Source organism: Lissotriton helveticus, chromosome 12 (assembly GCF_964261635.1).
Source record: "Lissotriton helveticus chromosome 12, aLisHel1.1, whole genome shotgun sequence".
NCBI classification, from domain to species: domain Eukaryota; kingdom Metazoa; phylum Chordata; class Amphibia; order Caudata; family Salamandridae; genus Lissotriton; species Lissotriton helveticus.
Window position 1 is genome coordinate 817,151,034 of NC_136073.1, and position 26,424 is coordinate 817,177,457.

At 45.7% G+C, this 26,424-nt stretch overlaps 3 protein-coding genes across 9 annotated transcripts in view; 1 reads left to right on the plus strand and 2 right to left on the minus strand.

Moving 5' to 3' along the window:
• ADAM15 (ADAM metallopeptidase domain 15) overlaps window positions 1-9,902 on the minus strand; it is a 309,264-nt gene extending 299,362 nt beyond the window's left edge. For 5 of the 7 annotated variants that reach the window (XR_013603849.1, XR_013603850.1, XM_078671062.1 and 2 more), the window contains exon 1: window positions 7,725-9,874. Coding sequence is in view for 5 of the 7 variants with exons in the window: in XM_078671062.1 (XP_078527188.1) it covers window positions 7,725-7,878 (154 nt within the window). In the remaining 2 variants the exon portion in view is untranslated. Of the gene's footprint in view, window positions 1-7,724 lie in introns of all 7 variants that reach the window. The other 2 variants (XM_078671060.1, XM_078671057.1) reach the window with 2 other exon arrangements.
• Window positions 9,903-10,232: 330 nt separating this feature from the next.
• DCST2 (DC-STAMP domain containing 2) overlaps window positions 10,233-26,424 on the plus strand; it is a 285,622-nt gene continuing 269,430 nt past the window's right edge. The window contains exon 1 of the mRNA XM_078671064.1: window positions 10,233-10,354. The gene's annotated coding sequence lies outside the window, so the exon portion shown is untranslated. The remainder of the gene's footprint in view (window positions 10,355-26,424) is intronic.
• DCST1 (DC-STAMP domain containing 1) overlaps window positions 23,355-26,424 on the minus strand; it is a 146,034-nt gene continuing 142,964 nt past the window's right edge. The window contains exon 16 of the mRNA XM_078668903.1: window positions 23,355-23,609. Coding sequence (XP_078525029.1) covers window positions 23,355-23,609 — 255 coding nt within the window. The remainder of the gene's footprint in view (window positions 23,610-26,424) is intronic.

The following is a 26,424-nucleotide window of genomic DNA, read 5'->3' on the forward strand; positions in this document are numbered from 1 at the left end:
GATGCAACTCTTTTTTTAATAGTAAATATACTCAGCTCCGAAGGATCAGGTGGGACCTGGCATTGCAAGGGTAGGGTGTGCTACAGCTTGATTGGGATGACCCAAGATATCCACTTCAACTTTGACTCACCACTCACCATTCTGTTCTATCACGGCTGAGCCATGGTGGGTTCTTCTGCCCACCTTTGCTGCCCATCCACTTCATTTTCCCTAGGCACTCCAGCTGCTGGACAGCAAGAGGCGCTCCACTTTCTCTAACAGGCATATGATACCGGCTGCTGCTGGACAACGGCTTTCTCACATGGCACACAAATTGCAAGACAGTGGGATTCTCATGTCGTATCCCTGCTACTAACATTGCTAAGCCATAGAAGCCAATCTTGCACGGCTGCCATAAGGTCACCACGTTCTAATGTGCAGTTCATGTAACCGGGTCATGACATCCTAAAAGATGAGATCAGGTCTATGCTGGAAGATGGTGACACTTCCTTCTTTTGGCCTCATCATTTCCAAGTAGGCCTAGACACTAGATGGCCATACATCTCCTTATTCCCACAAATTACACCAGCCATGGATCTTTAGTTTTTCCCACTCCTATTACCTGACTATCATTTTTGGGGACTCTGGCTGTTCTTTTTAAGCAATATGTCTCTACCCTATTTGCCACCAATGTTGGGCATTTGGCATGGCAACACCTGGAAGGAGATTGCGAATGCAGATCTACCTTTTTACTTCTTCTCACTTCTTCTTATGTGTTTATTTTACATTGATTAAGCCTTTGGCTTTTTGAGACACTGAGGTTCATCTTTATATTGTGCCTTTTTTAAGTTTTGGGTATTTCCGGTACCACTTAGTCCTGATGAAGCCATAATTTACAGGCGGAAACGCGGTGACCTTTGATAAACAGGACCAGCACTGGTTGAGATTGGATTCAATGAGCAAAGAAATTTACCTTTATAGGGTGGAGACCACAGTATCAAAAAATTGCAGCTGATATAATGTTTGAATGTTTTAGGATGGTTTCATAAGAATCAGATGCTGGTACCTATAAACGGTTCCTTCCATTTATGTTCTTAAATAAGGGCCTGTTATCTGTCTTACAGCGGACACCTGTTTCACCTTGTATGAACGTTTTGTGTGTGTAATTAATAAACTCTGAAGAAGCGAGTTTGCTGGAACTTTGTACATCCCCTGGTTAGGCTCAGCAATGTTTTTGCATAGTGCACACATAAAAAATACCCTCTTCCTCCTTCCCTAAAACCAAGTCATTTAAAACGAAGTAGTAGGTTTATTCCACCACCAGCCACAAAGAAGAAAGTACACTGTTTGATTTACGGTTTAGATTCGTCCCACTTGAGCTATTTTTTCTTATATACCGGAAGACGGTGACATGGCGGGAGTGATCCAGACTGGATCATTTCATTGTGTTTAACATATCGAATCATGGGGTATGGATGCAGTAATTCAACAAAGCTGGGAACATACTGAAAAGTTTGAATAATTTTTGAGTGGATGGTTCAAAAGATGATCCCTTCCCGCTTTCAGGGCAGACACACAGGTTGCTTTGCATGGTGTGCCGCAGAGTTCCTTCTGTGCACCCATATTACTGAGTATCCTAGTCTGACATCCATCAGGTCTGATGGCCGTTGCCTGCTGGGCCCTCTCATATGCTGACAATACTCATCTTATCATCAGGCTGCACAAGAAACTCTCACCTCAGCCTGCTGCTGTGGTTAGATGCTGTTTGCATGTGCTCCATCTTCTAAGGAGCAATCCTACCACTAGTCTGCACAATGTCTGTCTAGATTTGACTACTCTAATAGCCTGTGATTGGATATGCCTGCTTACCTACTAGTGACTATGCAGTAGTTAATAACTTCGCACTGAAGATGGTACAGAACACGCCAATAATTTGACCACGTTTATGAGATTAGGAACGAAACACGTTGGCTTTCTATTGATCAGGGGGTTCTCTTCAAATACCTCTTTAAAACAAATGGAGTTTTCTATGGACGAAAAAGATCTTCTTTGGCGATGTACCCCAGCTCCAGCCCTCCTTTCAGAAAACATGTACTTGTTGTGCATACCAGCCGTAAAAAGGGCAAGTGGCACAGGTCATTCATATAAGCATCTGGCCACTAGACTTTAGAACAATCTGCCTCTGGAATTAAGAGCAAACCAAGCTTTGGCAAAGACGATAGATCTGGCTTTAGCAAGTACTCGTAAATGGTTATTGTTTTGATCTTTGTTGCAAGCATGGGCAAAAAAATGAGGAGAAAAGAGTAAGCAAAATATGCTGCCTCATAAACGTATCAGCCATACGCTTAACAAGCCTGGCCGGTGAACTCCGCTCGCACAGTTTTTCGCACTCCGCGCAGCTCGTGGAGTTCCCAAAAACTGTGCTCCGCCTAGATGAGCGGAGTTTTTTCCTCGCTGGCCAACGGTAAGCTGCCAAGCACGAACAAGAAAAATCCAACCCTAGACCACTTCCCAGCGAGTTTTCTCAACATGGGCGGCTGCGGATGGATGCTACCACTTGCGTTGAAAAACCTGTTCGCGTTGAGGAAGCTGCTGCTCAAGTAGAACTTCTATTCAAGGGGCAGAAAGAAGCAGCACCATCATGCACTGTGCGAGATGCAGTTTGTGCTGATTTTACAGCACGGTACAAACATCCGTCATTAAAAATCAGTGCAAACGGCACAAGGTAACCCACTCCACCGCTCGCGGAACTCCGCGTAGCTTGGTGGAGTGTTTTTTGTCATGCAGAACTCTGCCCAGGCTAAATACTTACAGTAAATATTTAAGTATGGATTAATCATTCCATATAATGTTAATATAAAAAAAGGTGATTGCTAACAGTGAGGTTTACTTCGAACAGTTATAGAAATATCCTTTTTTTTTATTGCACACCACAGAGAAATATGGTTCTTATTGTTGCAAAGAAAAAGTACTATTGGCTTTGAATAACTAACCTGAAGACATATTTCAGGCACACAAGGGTGACTGAAATACAAAAATAGGATGAATAGAAAAAGTATTGCAAAGTAAAGTATTGCTCTCCCAGATCCTGGCTACCTCGGCAGACTGACAGGTTTTAGGAAGACCTTAAGCTTTTCCAGCAGAAAGTGCAGACTTCAGGTGATGTCCGCTCACTATTGGGAGAATGGCTGTGATGCAGACACCAGGTCTGTTCATAGAGCAGCCCTTTGAATACTTTGCGGAGCATTTCTTTCTGTCATGAAAAAATCTGAACTACAACCAAGTGGTGTGGATCACACTTGTATACGCATTTTCCAGCCAGGAGATGAGGATCCACTTTCTAAGTTTTCAATATTGGTTTGGGTTGACTCTCTTAACAAGATAATTTTCTGGTTGATGCTGAGACACAGCCTTTGTGCAAGCAGATTGCTCCCATAACAGGTAGCATTCATGCTGGTTCCAAGCAGGCATGTCCAAAGCAAGGACATTATGAATTGTGAGATCTCTGAACCTGGCGGTCATTAGCCTTCCTGAAGCAGTGACTAGGGACCTACATAAGGGCAGGCCCTCTCTAAAAACATCCTTCCCTCACACGTACCATCTATTAAATCACAGTGCTCAAGAATAACTAATCAGAAACTTTCTGCGTAACAAAGGTCCTCACTGAATTTCTAAAGGGAGTCATTTCTCCATTGTCCTACATTTCAGTGTCAGATCCCCACCCTCCAGTTACAGGAATGCAATTAATATACATACTGGCTGCAAAAGCTGTATCCAACCTCCATACTAAATCAGGGGCATCCAAAATGGATCCCATTGTTCTCAGTACTCAGGCTGTCACGACACGCAGAGTCCTACAACCACAGTGCACATAGAGGCACTAACAATGTATATGGAATGTTTGTGTAAGGTTGTGGACTTACATAACAGCGGAACTTTAAATGAAAGACAGACAAGAGACTGTACTTTTTGTGACACAGAAAATATGTGATTCGTCCAGGTTCAGGACCTCGCTTTACAGGGGATAAACCGAAACTTCCGCTCACAAGCTACTTGACCAAACAAAAGGTCAGGATGCCAGTTTCATATGTAGATGGGCACTCAAGGTAGGGGTATACATATGGTCACCCTGAAGCGGTCCTTCCCATCCCGACATCAACAGTTCAAGATGTGCATAAACTGCATGCACAACAATAGTCTTGTTTTCAAATTGCATTCCATCAGTGTGCTACTAGTTGGCAGATGTCGCTTGCAAACCACTTGTCGCTGTGCTGTCTTTACTTAATATGTTCATGCATTTCTGTATTACGTTGTAGTAGTCATTTCGTTGGGTGTCTAGGCATACAGACCCTCTGATGTGAGTGGCATGGCTGAGGCGTTGTTTCCCATCCAAGTATCTGTGATAATCACATAGTTATTCCATAAGGATCTTTGGAGATGCAGATACAGGTATGTGGTGTGGGAAGACCAGAAGGCAACAGCAGAAATCTAAGAATGTGTAGAGTTTGGTACAAGGATGCACACAATTACTGCACGTGTATTAAACTGTGACCCTCACTGTCTCAAGGTAATTTGGGATACCAGATGCCTGGTGAAAACAAAGAACACACTTGCATTGCAATAAGGTTAAACTGGAAATCGGGAATTCGGTGCATGCACAAAGCTTTGCAGAGGCTGGAATACTTCTTGACGTTTTTTAGGTGCTGATTTTTGCACCTAGAAAGTATTTTTGACCCTCAAATGAATTAGTGAATTTTGCTAAACCAGAAGCACCGTCGTTCTAACCTGATAAAAACAGAAAGTAGGCCTCCCTGCTCACTAGACCCACCGAAGGTGCACGCTGACAAATTAAAAGAAAGGAGGTTTGTTTGAGTGCGGTCACACACCTGCCTTTGGATGATGAAAGTCTGTCTTGGATTTGTGCCAGACGGACTCAAGCCCGGGGCATAGTTGCTTGCATTTTATAAGCTGTGGGAGGAACGAATCAGAGGGAAGGCCTGGGGTGTGGCGCTGTGGATGGGGCGGCTCCGTGAGCTACTTCTATGTTTGGTTGATGTGTTTGTGTGTGTGTGTCTAAGGGGAGGGGAGGGGAGTGGGGCGATTTCGGAAGTTATCCAAGCAACGTTTATGCTCATGTCTGAATCTGGTCTTGAAATTAACGCTCTCCGGCTTAGATCTATAAAGAATTTGAATGAGAAAGTGGAAACTGTGGCTCTCAGTTTTTCCAAAAGCTGAAACCTTCAGCGCTCTAGTCTAAAATAACTTTAAGCAGACATGTAGCACTATATAAATCATCTAAATAAATACAAGAGTAAAAGGGCACAACGCGTCCTTATTTACTTACCTCTATAAAAGGCAAGAAAGAATAGTTTACTCACCTGCCGCCTGTTAACCACGAAAGCCACAATAAGCTATTCTCATGTTACAGGTCTCCAAAATAGGAGAAACAGGCAATTTATTCTCAATGTATCTCCATCAGAAGGATGAAAAGTGTTGAAACAAGTTTTTTTCCACCTCATGACTTAATATTGCTAAGAAGTCAATTGGTTGACAGTAGAGTTAGACAAAAGCCACCGGGGCCAAAACTTAAAACCGTCCGGAATATATCTGGGATTATTTTAAGCAGATACCCAACCAAGAGGGTTTGCTATGTCAATCCTTCTGAGCCAGCTTGAGGGGAGCCAGTGTCAAATGCACAAAAATTCACCAGCAATTTATGGTCCTCTCTTCCCTATGGAATATACATATGTCAGACAATTAATCCGCTTTTCTCGCTTTTAAAAATAATATAATAACGTTCACCCGGTAGTATTCATCTATTTTCTTAAATTGGTCCATAAGAGCCAACATAGGTCCATGCACCCACTTAAATCTACATATAATGAATATTAATGGCTTACATAGCCAACAATGCACCTGAAAATGTGGCACAGATTCAGCTCCCAAGGACCAAAGTTGGACATTCCTATTTAAAAAATCTGGCATGGAGATCACCCCAAAGGCCTTTAAAATTCTAGACAAAAAGTAGCGCAAATCTGCTACATCCTAAAAGATTGCTCATCAGTGAAAGCATTACCAGGCCACTGCATGTGAAGAGATAAGACAATTAAGCTGTCTTGTAGGTCTAGAATGACCAACCCCACTTAGCGGTCCAAAAGGGGTGGTGATGGACGGAGCATCAGAACCAATCAAACACTCACACCGAGTCAACAGATCTGGGTTTAATCCATCACCGTTCTTTAGCCCACTCTGCCACCCCAGTTCAGATATGGCCATATACAAATCAGTCTGACCCTGTGCCTCATGGGAACAGTCCAGCCCGAACTGCCAAGCCATGCCTTCCCTGGACCGGATTCAAGCTTCCTAGGACCGGTTTCTGGCATTACAGCCGTCTTCAGCCAGGCGTGCTTGAATCCAGTGGCAGTGAGCAAGGGACTCACGTCTGAGCATACCCTGCCAACTTATGGCGAACAAAGCGGTACAAAAGGGGGTGGTGATGGACGGATCCAGCATTACATCTTGACTATAAAAGATAATAGGTGAAAGTAGGCCTGGGCGGAGTTTCACGTAGCAGAAGTATACGAAGTAGTAATCAAAAAACTCCTCCGCGCTACGTGGAGTTCCTCGAGCGGAAAAGTACTTTAGGTCGTGCCGTTCGCACTGATTTTTTGCGCCGGTTGTTTGTTCCGCGCTGGAAAAATCAGCAAGAACGTTACAATGCACAGCACAAGAGGGCGATGCTTCTTTCAGCCGCTCAAGTAGATGTTCTACTAGAGCGGCAGCGTTCTCAACGCAAACAAAGGATTTCTCGACTACAGTAGGGGGTAATCCGCAACCACCCGCGTTGAGAAATCTCGCCGAGAGGTGGTCTGGAGTAAGATTTTCCTCGCTTGCACTCGATAACTGAACGTTGGCACGCGCGAGCAAGGAAAAAACTGCTACGCCGAGTGGGACTCCGCGTGCTACGCGGAGTGGTGAAAACTCCGGGAGCAGAGCGGAATTTCACACCCAGCCTTGGTGAAATGTGTGCATAAGTCTCAGCCAATACCAATCCCTCGGACCACATTCCAGTACATTTTTGTTTCCATTGCACCTCTAAACATTGTGTGAAACCATATGCAAATCCATCTTGGTGCTGCTCCAGGAGAACAGTCCAGGCCAAAGTGCCAAGTCACATCATTTCTAAACAGGAGCATAAAGAAACCTCTAACCAGTTTCAGCCTACACAGGCTTATCTGAAAGATGCAGCTTGTATTCCTGGGTACCTTAAGCACTGGACCCATGTTTGGATATACCTGAGATAGTAATATGGCCTCCAATGCATTCGTATACAAGTAATCTTCAAATCTGCATTTTTATGACCTATACCTATTGTGGACATTATAAATTAATCACATGCCAACAGATGTGGGATAGTCTTTACTGGTCATCAGAGCAACTGAAATGTACCTTTTTCATGGCATGCTGCCACGCTACTTCATATTCAACTTGGTTCCTTATTCAAGCCCATTATTATATCTGGGAAGTGACAACGTGTTATTCAGCAGATCATCTACCATACTGATATGTGGCCTTATTGGAGTTACACAGCTGTTATGAGCTATGTGCTGCCTTGTCTGTGTGGTACCACAATATCTTTTAATGCTATTCCATTTTAGGAGCTGGATGAATCTCTATGTGCATTCATTCTTTTATACCCAGCCACAGCCCCATCACTTGGGGGCAACCACAGTGAAAGTTCTTACCTGGCCAGTGGTGACCTTGTTCCACTCCAGGCATTGGGCTTTGCTTCTGCTCAGAGACATTGTTCATAGGTGGGTGCATTCCAGTCTCAATGTCCCCTATTGATGTCCAACAACAGAAACAGAAGAAGATAAACAGTCCAAAGGCCATCTCCATCACTGGTCCAATAGACCTACAATCCAGTCGTAGAAAGTGGGAGGCAACTGTGATCTGCTGTATGGCCCAGATTATACAGGACAAACACCAACTAGCTCACCCTGATTTTACAAACCAATAGGCCTCTACTTTCCCAAATCTCTCTCTAAAGTACTAAATATGTGTCTTCAGAAACACTTGTTGGGTGGCACTGGGTTAGCAGCCTCTTACCGGTGTGATGACAACTAGCTCTTTGAGGTACCAATTGAAGGACAGCGAGACCCGCAGTCCTCTTCTGGGAGAGAGAGTCTGCATTTCCTGGATGCACATGTGGCTTGTTGGTAACAGTTACTAAGCTTCAATGGGCTACAGTACCTTGGACATAGCTCCCACACTAATGCACGGATTACTGGAGTTCTAGCGCAACAGATGGAGTTATTGTTGTGCCCGCAAATTAAAAGTTAAAAGTTCCAGGACCATGCCACTGTGTATTCTGTGATTACTGAAGCAGCAGTTCCTTGTACTTTGTCACAGTAGTTTCTTTAAAGTTCCTGAAATGTTGGGTTGCAGTTCCCAACACTATGAGTTGCTCTTCTAGGAAGGAGTTATATACTATGTCACACAGTTTACAATAAGAGTTGCTCTTCTAGGAATGAGTTATATACTGTGTCACACAGTTTTCAGAGTGGCGTATGGCATTTATATAACCTCTTAGCGGCTACTGGGTGATTGAGACACTTGTAACAAATAAGAATAAATTGTGAGTATTTGTCAGGAGGGAATTATATTCCTATCGTATAGTTACAATTGGGAATGCCCTGCGCACAAAAAATGGTGCAGTTCCTGGGATGCGTGGTACACCTATGCTGAGGACAGAACCTCAACAGAGACGTCCAGGAGAGGCATGATAAAAGTGCCGGGAGTTTTCAAAAGGAAGCCCAAGTATTCCAGGAAAAAGTGCAAATGATAGAGTGCAAGTGGCGCTTACAAAGTGCTAACGTCCGGGGAAAAAAAGTGCAAGAGTCCCAGGAGAATGTCTTATGAACAGGTGGGGGGTTCAGAATGTTAGCTCATTGCCCTCGTGTGGATGTGCACGGGCACCTGGAGGAGGGTCCTTTAGTTTGATGTGCAGCCCCCTCTAAGAAGAGTGTAAGGGGTGAGGGTCTCTCTCGAGTGGAAGTGCAAGGATCTTGGAAATACGCTAGACCTAAAGAGAAAGTGCAGGGGCGTAAGGAAAGCTGCTCGTGGAGGAGAATAATTACAAGCTAAAGTGTTAGTTACTGCAGGTGTCCTAGAAGGTTTTCTGTGGAAGAGTGGTGCGGTCGCTCCCCAGCAGAGCTCGTGGTGCGGATGTCTTAATGTCAAAGGTGCAGATGTTCCAAGTTTAGCATCCTTGCTTCGCCACGGGCTTGGGGCGATGTCCTGGGTCCACGGGTGCTGAAGTCCCTTAGGAAGGGATGCCCGCACGTGTCCTCATTACAAGGTGAAGATGTCCTCTGAACAGTCCAAGGTGTGAGCGCCCGTGCAGTCTGTCAGGGCTCAGGAGGGTCCGGTAGGGTGTCCAGTTCAGCTGGCAAGTGTGTAGATCAGTCAGTGCCAAGGTGCCCAGGCCTGTCAGTTCCGCCCTGGGGTACAGATCCTTCTCTGCCCGGGGATCCAGCCCTGCCCAGCCTCTGTCCGGGGATCCAGCCCAGGTGTCCAGCCCTGTCAGTCCCCGGCGGCACAGCCCTGTCAGTGCCAGGGGGTCCAGCCCTGTCCGTGCCAGGGGGTCCAGTTCTGTACAGATCCGGCCGTGCCCCGCAGCCAGCTCCACCGCCCGCTCCGTGCCCAGGTGCCTGCCCCTCGCTGAGAGTCTCCGGGTCCCACTCAGGACGGCTGCGGCAGTTGTGAGGGCCGGGCACAGAGTAAGGCTCGGGACGGGTTCTTGTCTGGGGAAATAAACAGGGGCGGCATGGGCGGAGAGGGGGAGGAGGAGGGCTCCGGGGGAGGTGGGAACCCCGGGCGGGGAAAGCCTTTAGGACAGGGCAAGCGGGGAGCGGCCTAGGGAAGAGGCGGGCCTAGTGCCCCGCGCGGCAAGGAGGCGGGCCTCGAGCCATGGAGAGGCGGGCCTAGCGCGGAAGGGAGTGGGGCCTAGAGCCCCAGAGAGGCGGACCTAGAGTGGAGAGGCGGGCCCAGCGCGACGGGGAGGCGGGCCCAGAAAGGCGGGGAGTGGTCCTAGCGAGGCGGGGAGGCGGGCCGAGCGCTGCGAGGAAGCGGGCCCAGCGAGGCGGGGAGGCGGGCCAGAGTGGAGAGGCGGGCCTAGTGCCCTGGAGAGGCGGGCCTGGCGCCGTCGGGAGGCGGGAGCGAGCGGTTGTCCTCCCGGTCTTTCTTTCTGTGTCGTATTTACCTTGGCGAGAGTGCTATGACGTGTCTTTGCCAATAAAGTTCTTTTGAATTTGAATTGGATTTGATAACGGGCCGAGGGAGGAGACTGAGGGCTGAGTAAGGCCCGACAGAGGTAGCGCGCTTGGGCGGAGAGGCGGGTCTGGGAAGGGAGGGGAGGAGGCGGGCAGGGCCGCTGACAGAACCCAGGGGGCAGGGGGCGGGCCTGAGGAGGACAGGGGCTGAGGGAGAGCGCCCGGGGAGGGAAGGGTGGAGGAGGCGAGGCTCGAGGAACTGCAGGGCTTGAGAAGTCGAGGGGGCACGGGGAGTTTGAGGAGGCGGGCCCGAGAGGGTGGAGGCAGGAGGAGGAGAGGCTTGAGGGAAGGCAGGTGTGAGCAGGACCTGTGAGACAGTGCAGGTTAACTTTACAACCTTAGTAGTTTGAGGGTATTGTAATTAATTTTATTTGTATAGCGCTTTCTACCCACGACGAGGCAGTGACGTACCCTAAATTTGTTCTTTTGAGTGAAAAGGTAATTTCAGAATCAGGGAAAAGGATATCTTCACCATAAGTTGATGATGGGTTGTAACAAGAGGGAAGTAGTCCTGGAAAAAAATAAGGAGCCACACAAGGCCGTGGGCCTGTAAATACGTTTTGGAGTTGATGCAAATTACCGGTCATAACAGAGGTCAATTTTAAGTTAAGGGTGTTAGAAGGTTGTTTTATGTGCTTAATGATTTCATGCATGAGCAGTACTTGAAATGGAAATATAGAAGTGCAGGCACTCCTTATAGAAGACCAGAGTATATTTTTACTGCTGGTACTCTCCCACAAAAAGCATTGGGGCAATGATTAGAAGTGCCTGTGCTTTCCCTTCCAAATTTATTATAGAAGTGTATGTACGGGGTACCTGCCCATTTAAACCACTATGCGTGAGGAACACGCCATCAGATTTAGCAGTCAGCTTAATTGTGCTTCTGATTTTAAGTTATTTATTAGGCAAGTTGCTGACTTTGTCACCTCTGGATTTAGCAATGTATCCATTGTGAGATTGGGTTGCCTTCTATTTTTGATTGCCAACATTTGTCTGCTGATGCATGTATAGTATGCTGCAAGGCTGATTTTGTATCCTAATTTGTCCCACACTTACTTGCTTTCATATTTTCATTCTTTAGTTTACAGTCTTTAGTTTGGCTGTTGTAATTTCGTTTGTGTGCTAGTGCATACAAGCAGCACAATGGTTTGTGCCGACAGAAATGTAATAATCACCCGCAAATCAGGATGCATTACGTCAGTCTCGGGTGGCATAGCATAAATAATTCAAATGAATGAAATGCTGCGAAGAAAGACTATTGGAGAAGGATCCATTTGCGTGGTGCCATATTTATTCATATGTCATTGGCAGATGCAACATTGGCAGTGAGGAAAGTGTCAGCCTCTCTCCAGCCTGGTGGCTGCTCGCTGTCATTTATGCAAGAGAAGGGTTCTTGAAACTGCTACGCTGTAGCCCACAAGAGGGTGCCAGGCTTCCTTTTCATGTTGGGGTCGGTTCTCTTACGACTGAGGGCGGTGCCTGATCTAGGCCTCATAATAAACTGGCATTGGTGAAAGCCATGACAGGGCCCAGTGAAGGAGCCTTGGATAGCCATGCTGCTCAGGAGCACTAAGAAGGTAAAGCAAATTAAAGTATGCCCTGCCACAAAGCTAGAGGGTGAAACAAGGCCATAGTGAAGGGCACCTACCATCAAGGGACCCTGCGCCATGTACCTACGCATTGCGCATTAAGCCATTAACCCCTTAGCTGCGGCGGCTATTCCGCCGCAGTGCTAAGGGGGAGGGGGGGCGCGCGGCACTCACGTACTAGTGACGGAACCGCTCCGTCATGGCCCTCGGGTGAGCTGTGCTTATGACGGAACGGTTCCGTCACGGCCCCGCCCGCTCTTCAGAACGTCAGCGCAGGCGTGGAATTCGCACCGCGCAGGCGCGGCGAGCGGGCCGTGACGGAACCGTTCCGTCACTAGTACAGCCCACCCGAGGCTCGTGACGGAACGGTTCCGTCACGAGCACGCAAGGGGTTAAAAGGGAACAACATATCACACTGATCATGAGTGAATTAGTGAGCGAAATCAACAGGGCTTCCTGGTTTCCCAGCATCTTAAATCAGGATATCATCAACAGATTCTTGACGCCACTTCAAGATATATTGTGACCTTTTTTTAACACACATGGGGCTGAAGAAGGAATGAGAGACTGAATTTTGTAATTTCCACTGCAGTAGAAATCTTATAGAACACCATCTGTGAAGTTCTCACCAGACTGTCCGGAGTCATCAACATCAGCGATGACATCTTGGTGTTTGCCCGCATTGCTAGAATACCATCATAGGCCTTGGGGCTGTGCTTCAGCAGAAGCAGAAATACAGAGAATGGACCCCACTGGTCTAAGCCAGCGAGGCACTGACAGCCATAGAACAATGCTATTAACAGATATGGCCAACTGTTAACTGTGTGCACTGGCCACGAGCCCCTTGTGCAGTTATTTCAAGGATCTTCTAAGCCTTTTCCCAGGATTGAGAAATGGATCCTCCAGTTGCCAGAATATGCTTTCTTCGTCTTTCACATACAAGAAGACCTCCTGTCATAGTACCAGTAACCACAGAAAAAAAGGTGAGATCAAATAACACCATAGAGTACGTCAGGATGGTGATGTGTAGGTTGCACCCACTCCTGATGGCCACGGAAGACATCGTGCCTGCCATGAGCACCAATGACTGTCTTCAACAAGTCCTCCAAGCTATGCGGGCAGGTGAATGAAAGTAGCTGGCTAGCTCTCTCTCAGGCCTCACCACGAAGACCAGTCAGATCCTGAAACCCCTATAACACATCAGGAATGAGCAGGTTTCCTTGTTAGAAGGCTGTCTCCTCCGAGGCAACCAACTTGTCACCTCACAAGATCTGGCACTGCAAGTGTTATGCCTAGCCAACTCAAGCTATTGAAAGATAGTGGAAAAAAAAGTAGGCTACTCACAAAAGTTTTTCCTCACATGGGCGACCTGGTGCAGGAAACAGTGAGGGGGTGCTCATATGCCATGCCATGTGTGGACCAGAATCTCTAGCGCCAGTAAGGACTGAAAATATCCCAACATTATTGTGGGTCTGATTAAGTGCTGACTTTCAAAGTTTCCGCTGTGAACGGAAGGCTCCAGTAGTTATTAACTCCAAATACGCTGAGGTCGAAGTGAATACCATGTCAGCAGATCCTAGCTTGCCAGTACGGGCTGGACTGTTCCCATGGGGCACAGGGTCAAGACTTATTTGCATATGGCTGGGTTCAATCTGGAATGGCATGGTGAGCAAAAAAACAGACTTAGGTCCAGATCTCTGTGCTGGGGTGAATGTATGACACTGTTCTGCATTTTGTCCACCAATTATTCTTTTTGCATTTGTCACCCCGAGTGGTACGGGTATGCCCAGACGTGGGTCCCGGCTCTCCATGCCACTGGAGTCAAGCTATCCTGGCTGATGAGGGGTGAAACTCCGAAACCAGTCCTAGGATGCTTGTTTCCAGTCCAGGAAGGACCTGGCTTGGCAGTTCGGGCTGGACTGTTCCCATGGGGGACAGGGTCAAGACTGATTTGCATATAGCTGGGTTCTAACTGTAATGACATGGAGAGCAAAAAAATGATGGTTTTAGGCCCAGATCTCTGTACTGGGGTGAATGTATGACACTGTTCTGCATTCTGTCCATCAATTGTTATTTTTGCAATTGGAATTTACTGTCAGACTTCTCCCAGTCACTGATTAGCATTTGAATAGATATGAAAACGTTGTGAAATGCCTTCCAGGAGCAAACAATAAGCTTACCTGAATGGGCAGAGATGACTCATCTGAACCTCCCAGAATATGTAGGGTGAGGTCTGTGAGCATCCTTTTTGACCTTACAGGGTCAAATCCTGCTTGGACGTCAAAGGCTCCTTGACAGGTATTCTGGGTCTACATATAGCTCTGGGGGTGCACTTGAAAGCACAAGAACAGGATGGCAAGACATTTCTTGTGAATCTAATGTCTAGTTACTGATGAATCCTGTTTTGTTCTTCTAGACTTATGTCTCCGAGCATATTGTGGGTACAGTGGATGCCTCAAACTGGATTTTAGTGTTAGGTGGACACCATGATTACCCTAGTGTACACCCAGTTCTCAAGTTTACTGTGGCCAAACATTTTCACCATCTTGAAAATGCCTAAATTGGATATAGTTGGCCCTGTGACGCATTAGCCCATTGGTTAGGGCAAGCCCAGGAGTCATGACCACCCCCTAGCTCTTGCTAGGCATACATTTGGCATTTCCAGGCACTCGTTTCAAAACACTGCTGGACCAGAGGAAATACACAAGAGGACTGGATCTGCTGTCTGTGACCTACTAGGAGCCCTGAAGACCTAGACCTGCTCCCTCTTGTACTCAGGGCAAAGAAGTGGTCCCCAGGGGAAGATCATAAGACTGTCCTCCTGTTCAAGCTACAGAGATACACCAAGCTACAAGAGGCCTTTCCTGAACTGCCCAGCAGACCAGTTGCAGCTGGTCCAGGACTGGACCCTGCTGTTGGCCTCTGTCTGACAGACTGTGAGTCTCCACGTGCCTCCCCTAAGGTGCTGGGAGGCTTTATCAGTGTCTGGAGGAAAATCTTTGACCATGACGAAGCGGGTTGATGTTTCCGACCTGCGCTCTACAGCGGTCAGCCTCAAATTGTACCATTGACTATCATAGGCACTTTGTGCTTCTTGGCTCTTTTCCCTCTTAAAATTTTAATAATTCATATCTTCAGTTCACTTATTGGAGTTTTGTCATTTTGGTGTAATTTTATGTATTACATGTTACTGCATTTTTCTAATTCAGTTTGGGATTTTTATTGTTCTGCATTTCAACTTTATTTCTGTTTAGGATATGCCTGTCTGCTCTGTGCCATAGCTACCAGGGGCTTGAGCTTACATTTGTTTAGCAACTTCAATTGTTTATCCTGATAGATTATTACTTTAGGTGGGTACTTACCGCCCCTCAACTAATACTCCAATTTCTTACAACCAGGTTCTTTACTAAAGCCACTGGGTATGACAACAAGACCCCTGTGCGGTTTATAATCACCAGGGTCTCTAATAAAGCCCAAAAATTAGTAGGAATATATTCATTAGGATGTAGGAATACGGTGGGCATAAAACACCAGGGGCTAGATGTAGGTAATTTTGATTTACCGATTCCTAAATACAGAATTTTACCGATTCGGTATTTAAGAATCGGTAAATAGAATGTAGGTAAAAAATTGGTAAATTTGACCGATTCGGTAATATTTGTTATTACCGATTCGGTATTTACCGAATCGGTAATAAGGAATACCTTCCCATTCATTCCTATGGGCCTGGAGTCCCATAAGAATGAATGGGAAGCCATTCACTATTACCGATTCGGTAAAACCGAATCGGTAATAGGGGGAGCATATTCAAGGGTGGCAGGGTGTCACATTGACACCCTGTTGCACCCCCGAATCGTGCATGTGTGCACATGTGGCGCGCACACATGCCCTGAGGGCATGTATGTCTGCCACATGGCACTTTTAAAACAGCACAAAGTTGCTTTTTTAAAGGTATTCGTTATTTACCACCAACTTGTAGTTGGTGGTAAATAACGAATCCTTAAACCAAAAATGCACTCACTTGAGTGCCCCCTACATAGGATTTAAGAATTCGGTCACTTACCGAATCCTTAAATCCAGCCTCCTACCTTGCAAAGGGCTAAATACCGGTCGCTAATGGGAAATTTACAGATTTTTGGCCACTACCGACCGGTATTTGCCCACCTACATCTAGCCCCAAGAGTCTAATGGGGCTGGTAAATTTACAGCAGCTCTTAGTGGATCATGCTTAGTGTGGGTGAGGGTTCTGCAAATTAGAGGATGAAAGCCATGCCAATTCGTAGTGATCCCTTAGTTGAATCAAAAAAGCCCTCTAACTAAAACTTAGAAAAAAGGTGGAAATGCATGTCAGTAAAACAAAAACAAAAAACAGAGGGGTGGATTCCCTGTGTATGGGTAGTTCTCCCTGCAGCGATTCTGATGTGTTACAGTGGCTCTGGGGGTCTGCTGAAAATCACATGCAGGGGTCAGATGACTAGACCCACCATCTTGAATTAGGTATGAGCAAACAGCATTGTGATGGTTAGTATGGTATAGAGTTGGGGATCCTACCAGTTGTTGGTTGATAGGACACCAGCCTTTTGCAAAGATACACAAGAGCTATCTTCAAGTACTGCATATTTAATGCTGTATTAGAGCATGTCGTTTTTAAGTTAACGGAACAGATACATTGTTGTAATGCACATGGAGAGGACAAGTGTTAGGCACTGTTGAATTACATAAAAAAGGTTTAATGACAAAGGGTTGCCAGTTTGTAAGCATAATGTAACACAGACTTTTAGAAAATAACAACTAAAATGTGAGTGTTTCTATTTGCAAATATAGTATACTTTAATAACTTCTAACGCAGACACCTAGGTGTGTAAATGAGAAGTGGTGGACAGGGATAGATACTGGCCAATGGTTTGCCTATCTCCTCACAAGGCTATTTAGTTTATCATATTCATTAAGACCTATTAGAGATGGTTGGAGTTCTTCAATAAATCTGGCTTCAGTGTATGCTAATAGTGACTCAATGAATCCTTCCCTAGAGTGCTGGTCTACGGCTCTCTACGCAGTACATTTTTTTGTCATTTAAGATGTTTCATTTCGTCATAGTGTTGTACTAACAGAGCCTCTTGTTTATGGCATCTAACCCTGGATCTGTGCTGCAATACTAGTTTTTTAATCTTCCCTGTGGTCTTTCGTATATAGTGTTTTTGCAGGGACGGGTAAGGCTGTAAGCCAACTTTTTCTTATTACTGTTCGAGACGCCGTCTGTCGTATTGTGAACTCATTTAGAGTGACTTGGTGGTTGCCAGAGGTCAAGATCAACCTCCACAGATATTTCATAAGTTAAAGACGGCTTACTGGTACATAACAGGTACTCTCTCTAGGTCTGTTGTATGATGTGTGCTTGTTAGTGGTATTTAGAGCAAGGTAGCTCTGTGCTGTTTTTGTTGTTGCAGGTTGTAGGACTTGACCTTCTTGTTTAAAGTTCCCTAAACCTTTTGCTTTCTCCCTAGACCGTTTTCCTGACCTAGAGATGCCAATTTAGATGCTTTGGGTACTTTGCCACTGCTGATCAGTGTCAAAGTACAGGAGTTCCCTATGTAAAATGTAATGGTGATTGGTTGGCCATAATGGGTATGTTTGCCTTACTAGTAAAAGTCCCTAGTGATGTGTACTGTGTGTGCAAGGGCTAGTAATGCAAAGGCACGCAGAGAAGGGAACTTAGGCCTTCAGAGTAGGGCCTGCGCGCAGAATGCTAAGTTAGCATGTAGTCCTTACAAGTGCACCACTTGTCAGGCCTGACTTTCCCTTTTACATGCACATGGGGCACCCCTGTGGTAGGTACCAGGTAACCCCTGGGCAGGGTGCAGTGTATGTAAAAGGCAGAACATAAACTGAGGTGTGTCTTATGTTCTGACAGTGAAAAACTCTCCATTTTGTTTTTCACTGCTGAAAGGCCATTCTGCCCATAGGACAGAATGGGGGAGGCTGGGTGTTGTGTTTGTTAACCTAGTTTCCTGTCAGTTTATAATAGAGAGGTGAGATTTAGTATGTATGGACTCAGTGTCATAATGCATCTTTCTGTGAAGGTGGTTTTGTCACTGTGGGCCATATGTAGGTAGCTTAATACCGGTCGGTAACGGCCAAAAATCGGTAAACTTGCCGTTACCGACCAGTATTTCACTTTTTTTAATGTAGTTGGCTGGATTTAAGGATTCGGTAATTTACTGATTTGGTAATTTAAGGAATCGGTAAATTACCGAATCCTTAAAATACCGAATCAGTAAATTACTGAATCTTTAAATCCCATGTAGGGAGCACTCAAGTGAGTGCATTTTTTATTTAAGGATTCATTATTTACCATCAACTACAAGTTGGTGGTAAATATCGAAAACCTTTAAAAAAGCAATTTTGTGCTTTTTTAAAAGTGTCATGTGGCAGTGTGTGCCACATGTGCACACAAGCACGATTCAGGGGTGCAACAGGGTGTCAATGTGACACCCTGCCACCCTTGAATATGTTCCCCCTATTGCCGATTCGGTATTTACCTAATCGGTAATAGTGAATGGCTTCCCATTGGCCCATAGGAATGAATGGGATTTACCGAATCGGTAAATACCAAATCGGTAATACCGAATATTACCGATTCGGTAAAATTTACAGAATTTTTACCTACATGCTATTTACCGATTCTTAAATACCGAATCGGTAAAATTCGGTATTTAAGAATCGGTAAATAGAGATTACCTACATATGGCCCTGTATGTTTATATTCCACTATTTTAGAAAGTGGCTGAGTTTTGTTCTCTGAGCATTTCGGAGTGTCTCTTAAATGTGGATTGTCTGCCTGGAACTGAAAAGTGAGAGAAGCTGGGAGAGGTCTTGACCCAGGGAGGGGTTGAGATGGCACCATGCTGCCCTGCATCTGGAGAGTAGGGGGGAGGAGAAGCCCGGAAGGTGAAAAGGCCTGTGCTGGTGATATAAACCAATTGACCGATCTCCTGCTGAGTGATTAAGGATCCAGACCCCCATATCGAAGGGAGAGAGGTGACACTGGGAGGGAGACACCCAGAACTGATTTAGGGAGGGGTCAGGGTACCCTGAGCACATACAAACTTCAAAGACATTAAGTGGTATATCTATGAGAGCTGAAACCCATGAATGTTGGAATGAAACAGATATGGATTGAGACTGAAAAGGCTTGGACCCATTCTGTGGTCAAGAGGAACCTCTGCTAAAGAAGGAACAACTGAAGAGACTGCTGTGGATAGACCAATCCTTGCTTCGTGATCTAGTCTGCAGTTTGCTGTTCTAACTAAGGAAGAGTATGTTGGGACTGTGCTTGGAGGCGCTGGGTCCACCCTTCTTGAAGAAGACTGTGCTTTGTGCTGTGTCTTGTAACCCCAAAGGCCCGAGGTGAGCTGGCTCCCAGTTTGGAAATACAGGATCATAAAAGTTTCTGGAGAAGTCCCATGCAACGTGGTGTGCGCGTGCTTTGTGCCGCTTAAGACCCTCAGAAGTTGTGCCTTGTGATCGTGGGCACGCAGGAGGAAGCTAAGTCTCCAACGCGCAGAGTGCGTGTCGTGGTGCAGGCCAAGGCATTAGTGAGGAGCGTCTGGTCGCGGTGTGCACGGGGAGACGAGGCAAGGCTAGGACGCGCAAGGGTGCGTGTCGTGGTGCAGCCCGGGTGTTGGTGAAGAGCGCCTGGGCCTCTTGTGCACCAAAGGAAGAAGCGAGACTCTGACATGCAGTGTGCATGTCATTGTGCAGCCAGGGCATTGGTGAGGAGTGCCTGGACATCGCGTCCACCAGCAGAGGAAGTGAGTCTTGGATGCGCTGGGTACGTGTCATGGTGCAGCCCGGGTGTTGGTGAAGAGTGCCGGGGCCTCGTAGGCACCAAAAGAAGAAGTGAGGCTCCGATGTGCAAGCGTGCACGTCGTGGTGCGGCCAGGGCATTAAGGAAGAGCGCCTGGACATCGTGTGGACCTGGAGAAGAGGTGAGACTTGGGCGCGCAAGAGTGCGTGTCGTGGTGCAGCCAGGCCGTTAGTAAAGAGCCCCTGGACATCGTGTGCACCGGGAGAAGAGGAGAGGCTCGAACGCGCAGGGTACTGGTTGAGGTGCAAGCGGAATGTTGATGAAGAGCGCCGGATCATCGTGAGCACCAGAGAAGAGGCGATGCGCGGTATGCGTGTCGAGGTGCAACCTGAGGTGCTGGTGAGGAGTGCCTGGTTAGGGTGTGCACCGAAGTGAAGTAAAGTCCCCACAGTGCTGAGGGTGGGTCTTGGTGTGCACTGAGACCGCCGGAGTGGGGGCCTAGTCATTGGGGCCCTTGGAGTCAATCAGCAGCGGCCCGGACCAGCAGCCACGTAAGAACTGAGCCACCGGCACGAGTCCGCCGCAGCCCGTGACGGAGTTCTGAATCAAGGCCCAAGTCGCTGACGTCGGAGAAGAGAGTAGGATCGTGCCCCCCCAGGTAACGTGGATCAACACCTGGGGTGGGGTGAGGACCCAGAGGGACACTCTCTCGACCTCCCGCTTCAGTCAGCTGCGCGAGCCGTTGCTTCAGCTTGGATTCCGACCCGTGCTGACCCAAGACGGGGCAGTACTGGGGCCGTTGTGGGAAGCAGTACTTTTTGTGCCATCATTTGATCCATAATGGGGGCACTGTTAATGGAGCACGTAAAACTGTCGTATTACACTTTGCATTATTGCTTGTAACAAACTATCAAACTGTCGTATGACGCCTAACCACATTTGTGCCTGACGAACTTTATGCTTGATGAGTTACACACTGCGTTATTTTTCCCATGCATATTACCTGATTGTAACGTGGCGCGTTGCGTTATTTCTTCAGTGCACAGTATCTGAGTGTAACGTGGAACGGTGTATTATTTCTCCTTTGCACCGTACAGGAGTGTAGTGTGACGCATTGCTTTGTTTCTTCCTGGTACAGGGCATGCTGGTGGTGATACACATTGCATTATTCCTTCAATTGCAAAGTTCATGACTGTGGCACTACGTATGCCATTGTTTCTCTGTTGCACAGTATAAGAGAATATCGCTACGCATTGCCGTATTGTGTCCTTTTGCAATGTGTGTGATTCTAGCAATACGACTTGCCTAACCCTTTGGGAAGCGGTTAGAAGTGAGCATAACTGTTGGTTAGAAGTGGTGGTTGGGATTAGAACCTACCAACCCACCAGAAAGAATACTACCCACTCTTATATGTTGATTTTGTATCGTGTGGTCGTATCGTATAATTGCTTTTATAAAGATTATACTCATTTTATCAATACTCGTGTGGAGTTTATTTGTGATGACATCATGGGGTTACTGTGAGCGTGGTTGCACATACTGAACACTCGTGCCTTGGAGATAAGCCTGGTTGCTCTTGCCAAGCTACTAAGGGGGTGAGCAGGGCTATCTCAGACGGTGTCCATACTTAGCCTAATCTTGAAGCGAGGGGTCGGGAACGCACGCCTCCAGCATTTGTTGGCGGTGGTAAGCGACAGGGACCTCCACTTCCAACACAGGTTCTGGCCTATGAGAACCTGTTCCCAAACCCTCTGGATAGGGATGATATTCTGTGTGTCCCAAACCTTGGTAAACCACCACTGTATATCACAGATATATTTTCCCTCAGGTTGTAATAAATTCTGTAAATTTCAGCCCAGTAGTATGCAAGTGTATAACGCTTAGACAATGGGCGTGGTTGGTTTAGTTCTTACTCCTCGAGGACAAGTTCATTTTCAGAAAGTGGTCTGGATGGCATTCATGGGAAGCCTGGACCAAACAAAATAGATGCTATAAGTTTTTGAACAAGAGCTGGCACATTTAGCCAGGCTTACTCCATAAAGGAGTGGTCGATGCAGGCACCTCGTCGTAAAAGTAATCTGTATTCCAAGGGAGACTATGAAGACTTTCTGAGGGGGGTCGCTCTACATTTTTCAGACTGGTCGCAAGGCAAAAGGAAGGCAATAGATTACCTTAAGGATGTGTATAAAAGAGGTGAGAGGTCAGCCATGCCAAACAGAGAGTAGATTGTCATTGGGTTGAAGTTCCAGCTAGCACAACTAGTTTTGATTTGTCATATGATCGCTTGCTGGACTCAGGCCTAGCAAAAACTGCACGTGGATACCCTGAACTATCCCAGACAGGATGAAATGGCTCTATAAGTAAATGCTACAGAGATTTTGTTTTCACAGAGGCAGCATGCATGTGAACTGAGATCTTCTGGTGCAATCATTGTGTACTTATGAACAACAACATTCAGTGCATACACAACTTGCTCCACACATATGCTGCATCAGAACACCACATAGACACAGTGGGAAGTGAAAGACCACAGTTATGGGTGACTGCACATGCTGTTCAATATAGAGGGCCTGTCAACACTTCCTAATGAGTGCAGGTAAAAATTCTGTGCCCCTCAATGCAATCTCAGATGAAACCAAACATATGTCTCCTTACCTTTTTTGAGGGGGCAGTCGCCGTCCTGTACTATGGGTTAAGATCCACTTTGGATATAGATCCAGTCCAGTACAAGCATTGACAAAGCCAATAGATATTACTTATGAGACGTTTTGGCAACTATGTTTTGCCATACCGTTCATCAGCGTTGCTGATGAGCTGCATGGCTGAAAATAATGTAAAAAAAAGTGCTATGACACAGCTGTTGCTTGAAAACTAAAAAGCGACAGACAATTATAACGCATTTTTTCTTTTTATTTACAAATCCCAGGTGGCTTGGTACATGAACAGCTGAATGCTTTGCCTTAGGTAAGACCTCTGGTGCTGTGCCAGTGAAGCATTCAAAATAGATGGCACACCACCAGTGGCCCAAAGATGTTGAATCTACTGGATAATAAAACAGCGTCAACCAGAAAGTCATAAAAAAGGTCAGGATAGTCCAGCTGTCATCAAAGACTGAATACTTTAGTTTTGATTTCCAAATTTAGGTGTGGGAAAGGTAAAGCCTGCAAATATGGAAAGTGAGAGTTTGATTACAGACTGGGGCTCTCAGAGGATACATTTGCTGGAACGGACTCGGTCATGTCAGGATTGAACCTTTCTTAGCCTTTCATTCATTCAGATGCTCATTCATGACTGTTTGCAAATGTCCAAACTTTTCTTTGAGCCTAATGCGACTATGGCTCATACAATCCTCAGAGATGGACAGACATAAAGACTGGAACACACGCAAAATAACTACACAAGGCACACGGTGGAAGACCCGTAAATCCACACGTCCACCTTTTGGGACCCTATGAGGGATATCTCAGAACAGAGCATGGCACCTAAGAACCAAAAGCAATATTTATTTCAAGATGGTACCTATACAAAGATTTACTGAATGATCAGCAGGGAAGGGTATGAGGGGAATAGGTTCTGTTGTGCATGTGCAGAATCCGTCTTCCCAGTTCCAAGACCCTTCCTTCTTTAGAAGACCTTTGGAGATCATTATCCGCCGTACTGGAATTGTTCCTCAAAGTCGCTCTCGCCAGAAATGAAGTCATCCTCTGTTTGAGGCAGGCAGGCATAGCACACCTTACCCATATCCGTCCAGCACACCAGGCAGTACACAGTCTCACATTCCGGGTTCGGGCACACCACAGAGGTTGTGTTCTTCTTGGCCCTACACACGATGCAGCGTTCACGTTTGAAGCACTGAATGCGGGCGAAGAAGCGCTGAAGCGGGCCTGCAGAACCAGCTTTCTACACCGTGAAGATGAAGGGGAAATCAAAAAGAAATTAGCATTGCTATTGATTTATCTGTGAACCATCTCAAGCAGGCATACCAGATATAGGACTACTTTCCACTGGAATGTCCATCATAGGTCCCAGAGAGCTGTATCCATGCCAGACTTTCAGAATATCCCCATAAGAAACTTTTACATACTATTAATCTAAATGGAACTCATTGACATAGTCAGTGGGTATCCTGAGCATATGGCATGGATTCTGCCTTTTAGACCTACACACGGACTATCGTTCTGTAAATTGTAATCAGCAGCTGTTGCATGATCAGTTGGTAGTAACATAAACTTGCAGATTGTGAGCCCCTAGTGAGACAACACTAAAATACATCAGTTATATCCATGGTGAGATGGAACATTTCCTTTGACCCTTGGCCTATAACCAGACTTCTCAAGAAGATTAGTAGAGTAAAGTGCTGTACTACCAGGTGACAAAGCAGACCGGCATATACATGTTAAATAATGACTTGATTATAGCTAGAGTACAGCAAATATGGAATTGTCTGTAAGATATCTGTACTACCTGGTTTTATGACTCAGCTCAATGTTACCCATGTAATCACTCTCCGAAGGATGAAAGATTGAGCCGTTTCTGTGATTCAAACCTGTGACCTGCAATCTTACTGCCTAATCGAGACAATGCCCCTCTAAGTCTTAGAGTGGGGCATTGGCGTAACGCAGAAACATGAAGCATCCATGAGTCTCACACCCCACTGACAACCATAGGCTTTAAACTGAATGGAGCCCCACTGAAAGGAGGAACCTCCCTACACTGCACGGGCTCCAGGGCCCTTTGTTGCTTTCCCAGCTATGGGATTCTTGGTGGTGCCAGCCTTTGTTAGCCCAACATTATCAATTGTGGATTCAATTGCTCTTACCGGGTAGAAAGGCAGGTCTTCTCCACAACCATAAGTTCCCATATTGTCTGAAGCTCGCGAGAAACTTTTGTTTTAGTCAAATGTAACAACTGCCCTACACAGATAGTGCACCTGGTTGTGGACAACACCATGTTCCCTCTCTAAAGGGACATGCTTTCAGGATTCCTCCCATGAACAAGTTGGCTGAGAGGCATCCTATAGAGGCACGTGTTATTTTCAGGTCATTAATAGAGAGGTAGCAATTCCCTTGTGTGGATCAATACTGTCGTCAGTCCGTCAGGACGTGAGATGGATGTCCCCAGTGGAGTGAACATCTGCCACATAAGGAGCTATATTATTGTCTAATCTAGAAAAACCTTGCTTCAAGACAAAGTTTGCACCAGTAACGCAGAGACATTTGTCATGTTTAGATTTCGAGAACTGTATTTGGCTCAGAATTATTAAATGATTTGTATGCTTGGATTAGGGGGTAAGCTTAGCAAAGTATTGTGCTTGCTTTTTGCTTCTAAAAAATGTGAGCCTTAGTAAGGTTTCTTCTGATGCGTTATGGGGTTTGTGTGCTTTGAACTAATAAATACATCCACACTCCAAAATAGTCCTATTGTTTAAAACCACTGTCTCAATTTAACATAGTTACTAATAAGCAAAACAACAAGTAAATCAATCATACGTCCTCTCTAGGATGCTTCCACATCTCATCATGTTAGTGGTGATGTTTACCACTGTGGAGATGGCCATTTCTTTTCATGCCAGTACATTAATTATAAAATTGGGCTACTTTACTCACTAATCTGCTTTGCCACATTGTGCCAGCTATTTTTTGCCAAACCTCCACCCTTGTTATGTGGCAGCCACCTTTCAATCCAGATCAATATGCTGGTTTTCATCCAGTTGAGGTTTACAAGGTCTCGTTTCTTGGGTTCTGGGTATGGCTGTACTTCAGTTCAGACTCTGTGCTTGGTTTCCCTGGATGCTCAGTAGAGACTCCTAAGAATAATTCATAATTATACTGATCCTTTTTATCGTGGAACTGTACAGCGTAGCTGTCGCCAGACAATTATGTGAGAATCACTAGGAGAGGGCTTTAGCTCTGCCCACATGTTGAGAGTCAGGAGTACATGTTTTGATTGGATATAAGTTGTGTACTGCCACATAAAAAGCGCTTACCCTCCACACAGCTATGATCATTTTGTTTATTTATCCAGCTGCCTAAGCTTGACCTTTCAGGGGCACGGACATGACATTGTAATGCTATTAAATTAACTTAACTAATTAGCTTATTTATGGTGTTTCATTAAACTACATGGACGTTTAGGTCTGATTTGATGGTGCATCTTACCTGATCTTTTCTCCTGCACCAACATTATCCTACAGTTCTTTACTTCTACACAAAATATATATCCATTCTCATTCTATTTGCTTGTAATGCTTCACTTTACCATACAACATTTCTTTAAAGCAGACCTATTGGCAATGCCACTGCTTGTTAGTTGTGTTTCTTGTTTTGGTTTTAAAGATTCAACCTCAGCTCTTTCACCCTTTCCAACTAACACGACAATTACTCAGTTGCAGTTTGTGGTATTGCGTGTCAAAGAATATGCACTGCTGCCGGGAAGATCGGGGGTAAGAGGCTTGAATAATGTAATGTTTGACCCTATTGTTGATAACTGCGAAAAACTTAAATGTGACCCTCTATACTTGTATGCTTATGTCGTTAGAGCCCATCTACAGACTCACCTGCAAAAGACCAATCGCAATTATATTTGCCCTTCAAGAAGGTTGTGGACTGACACTCAATGTGTATGTATCGTGTATTCATGCTTTGTTTGACGTTTTGTTTAATTTTCAAAACAAAAATTAAAATATTTATTAAAAAAAAAAAGAATATGCACTGCT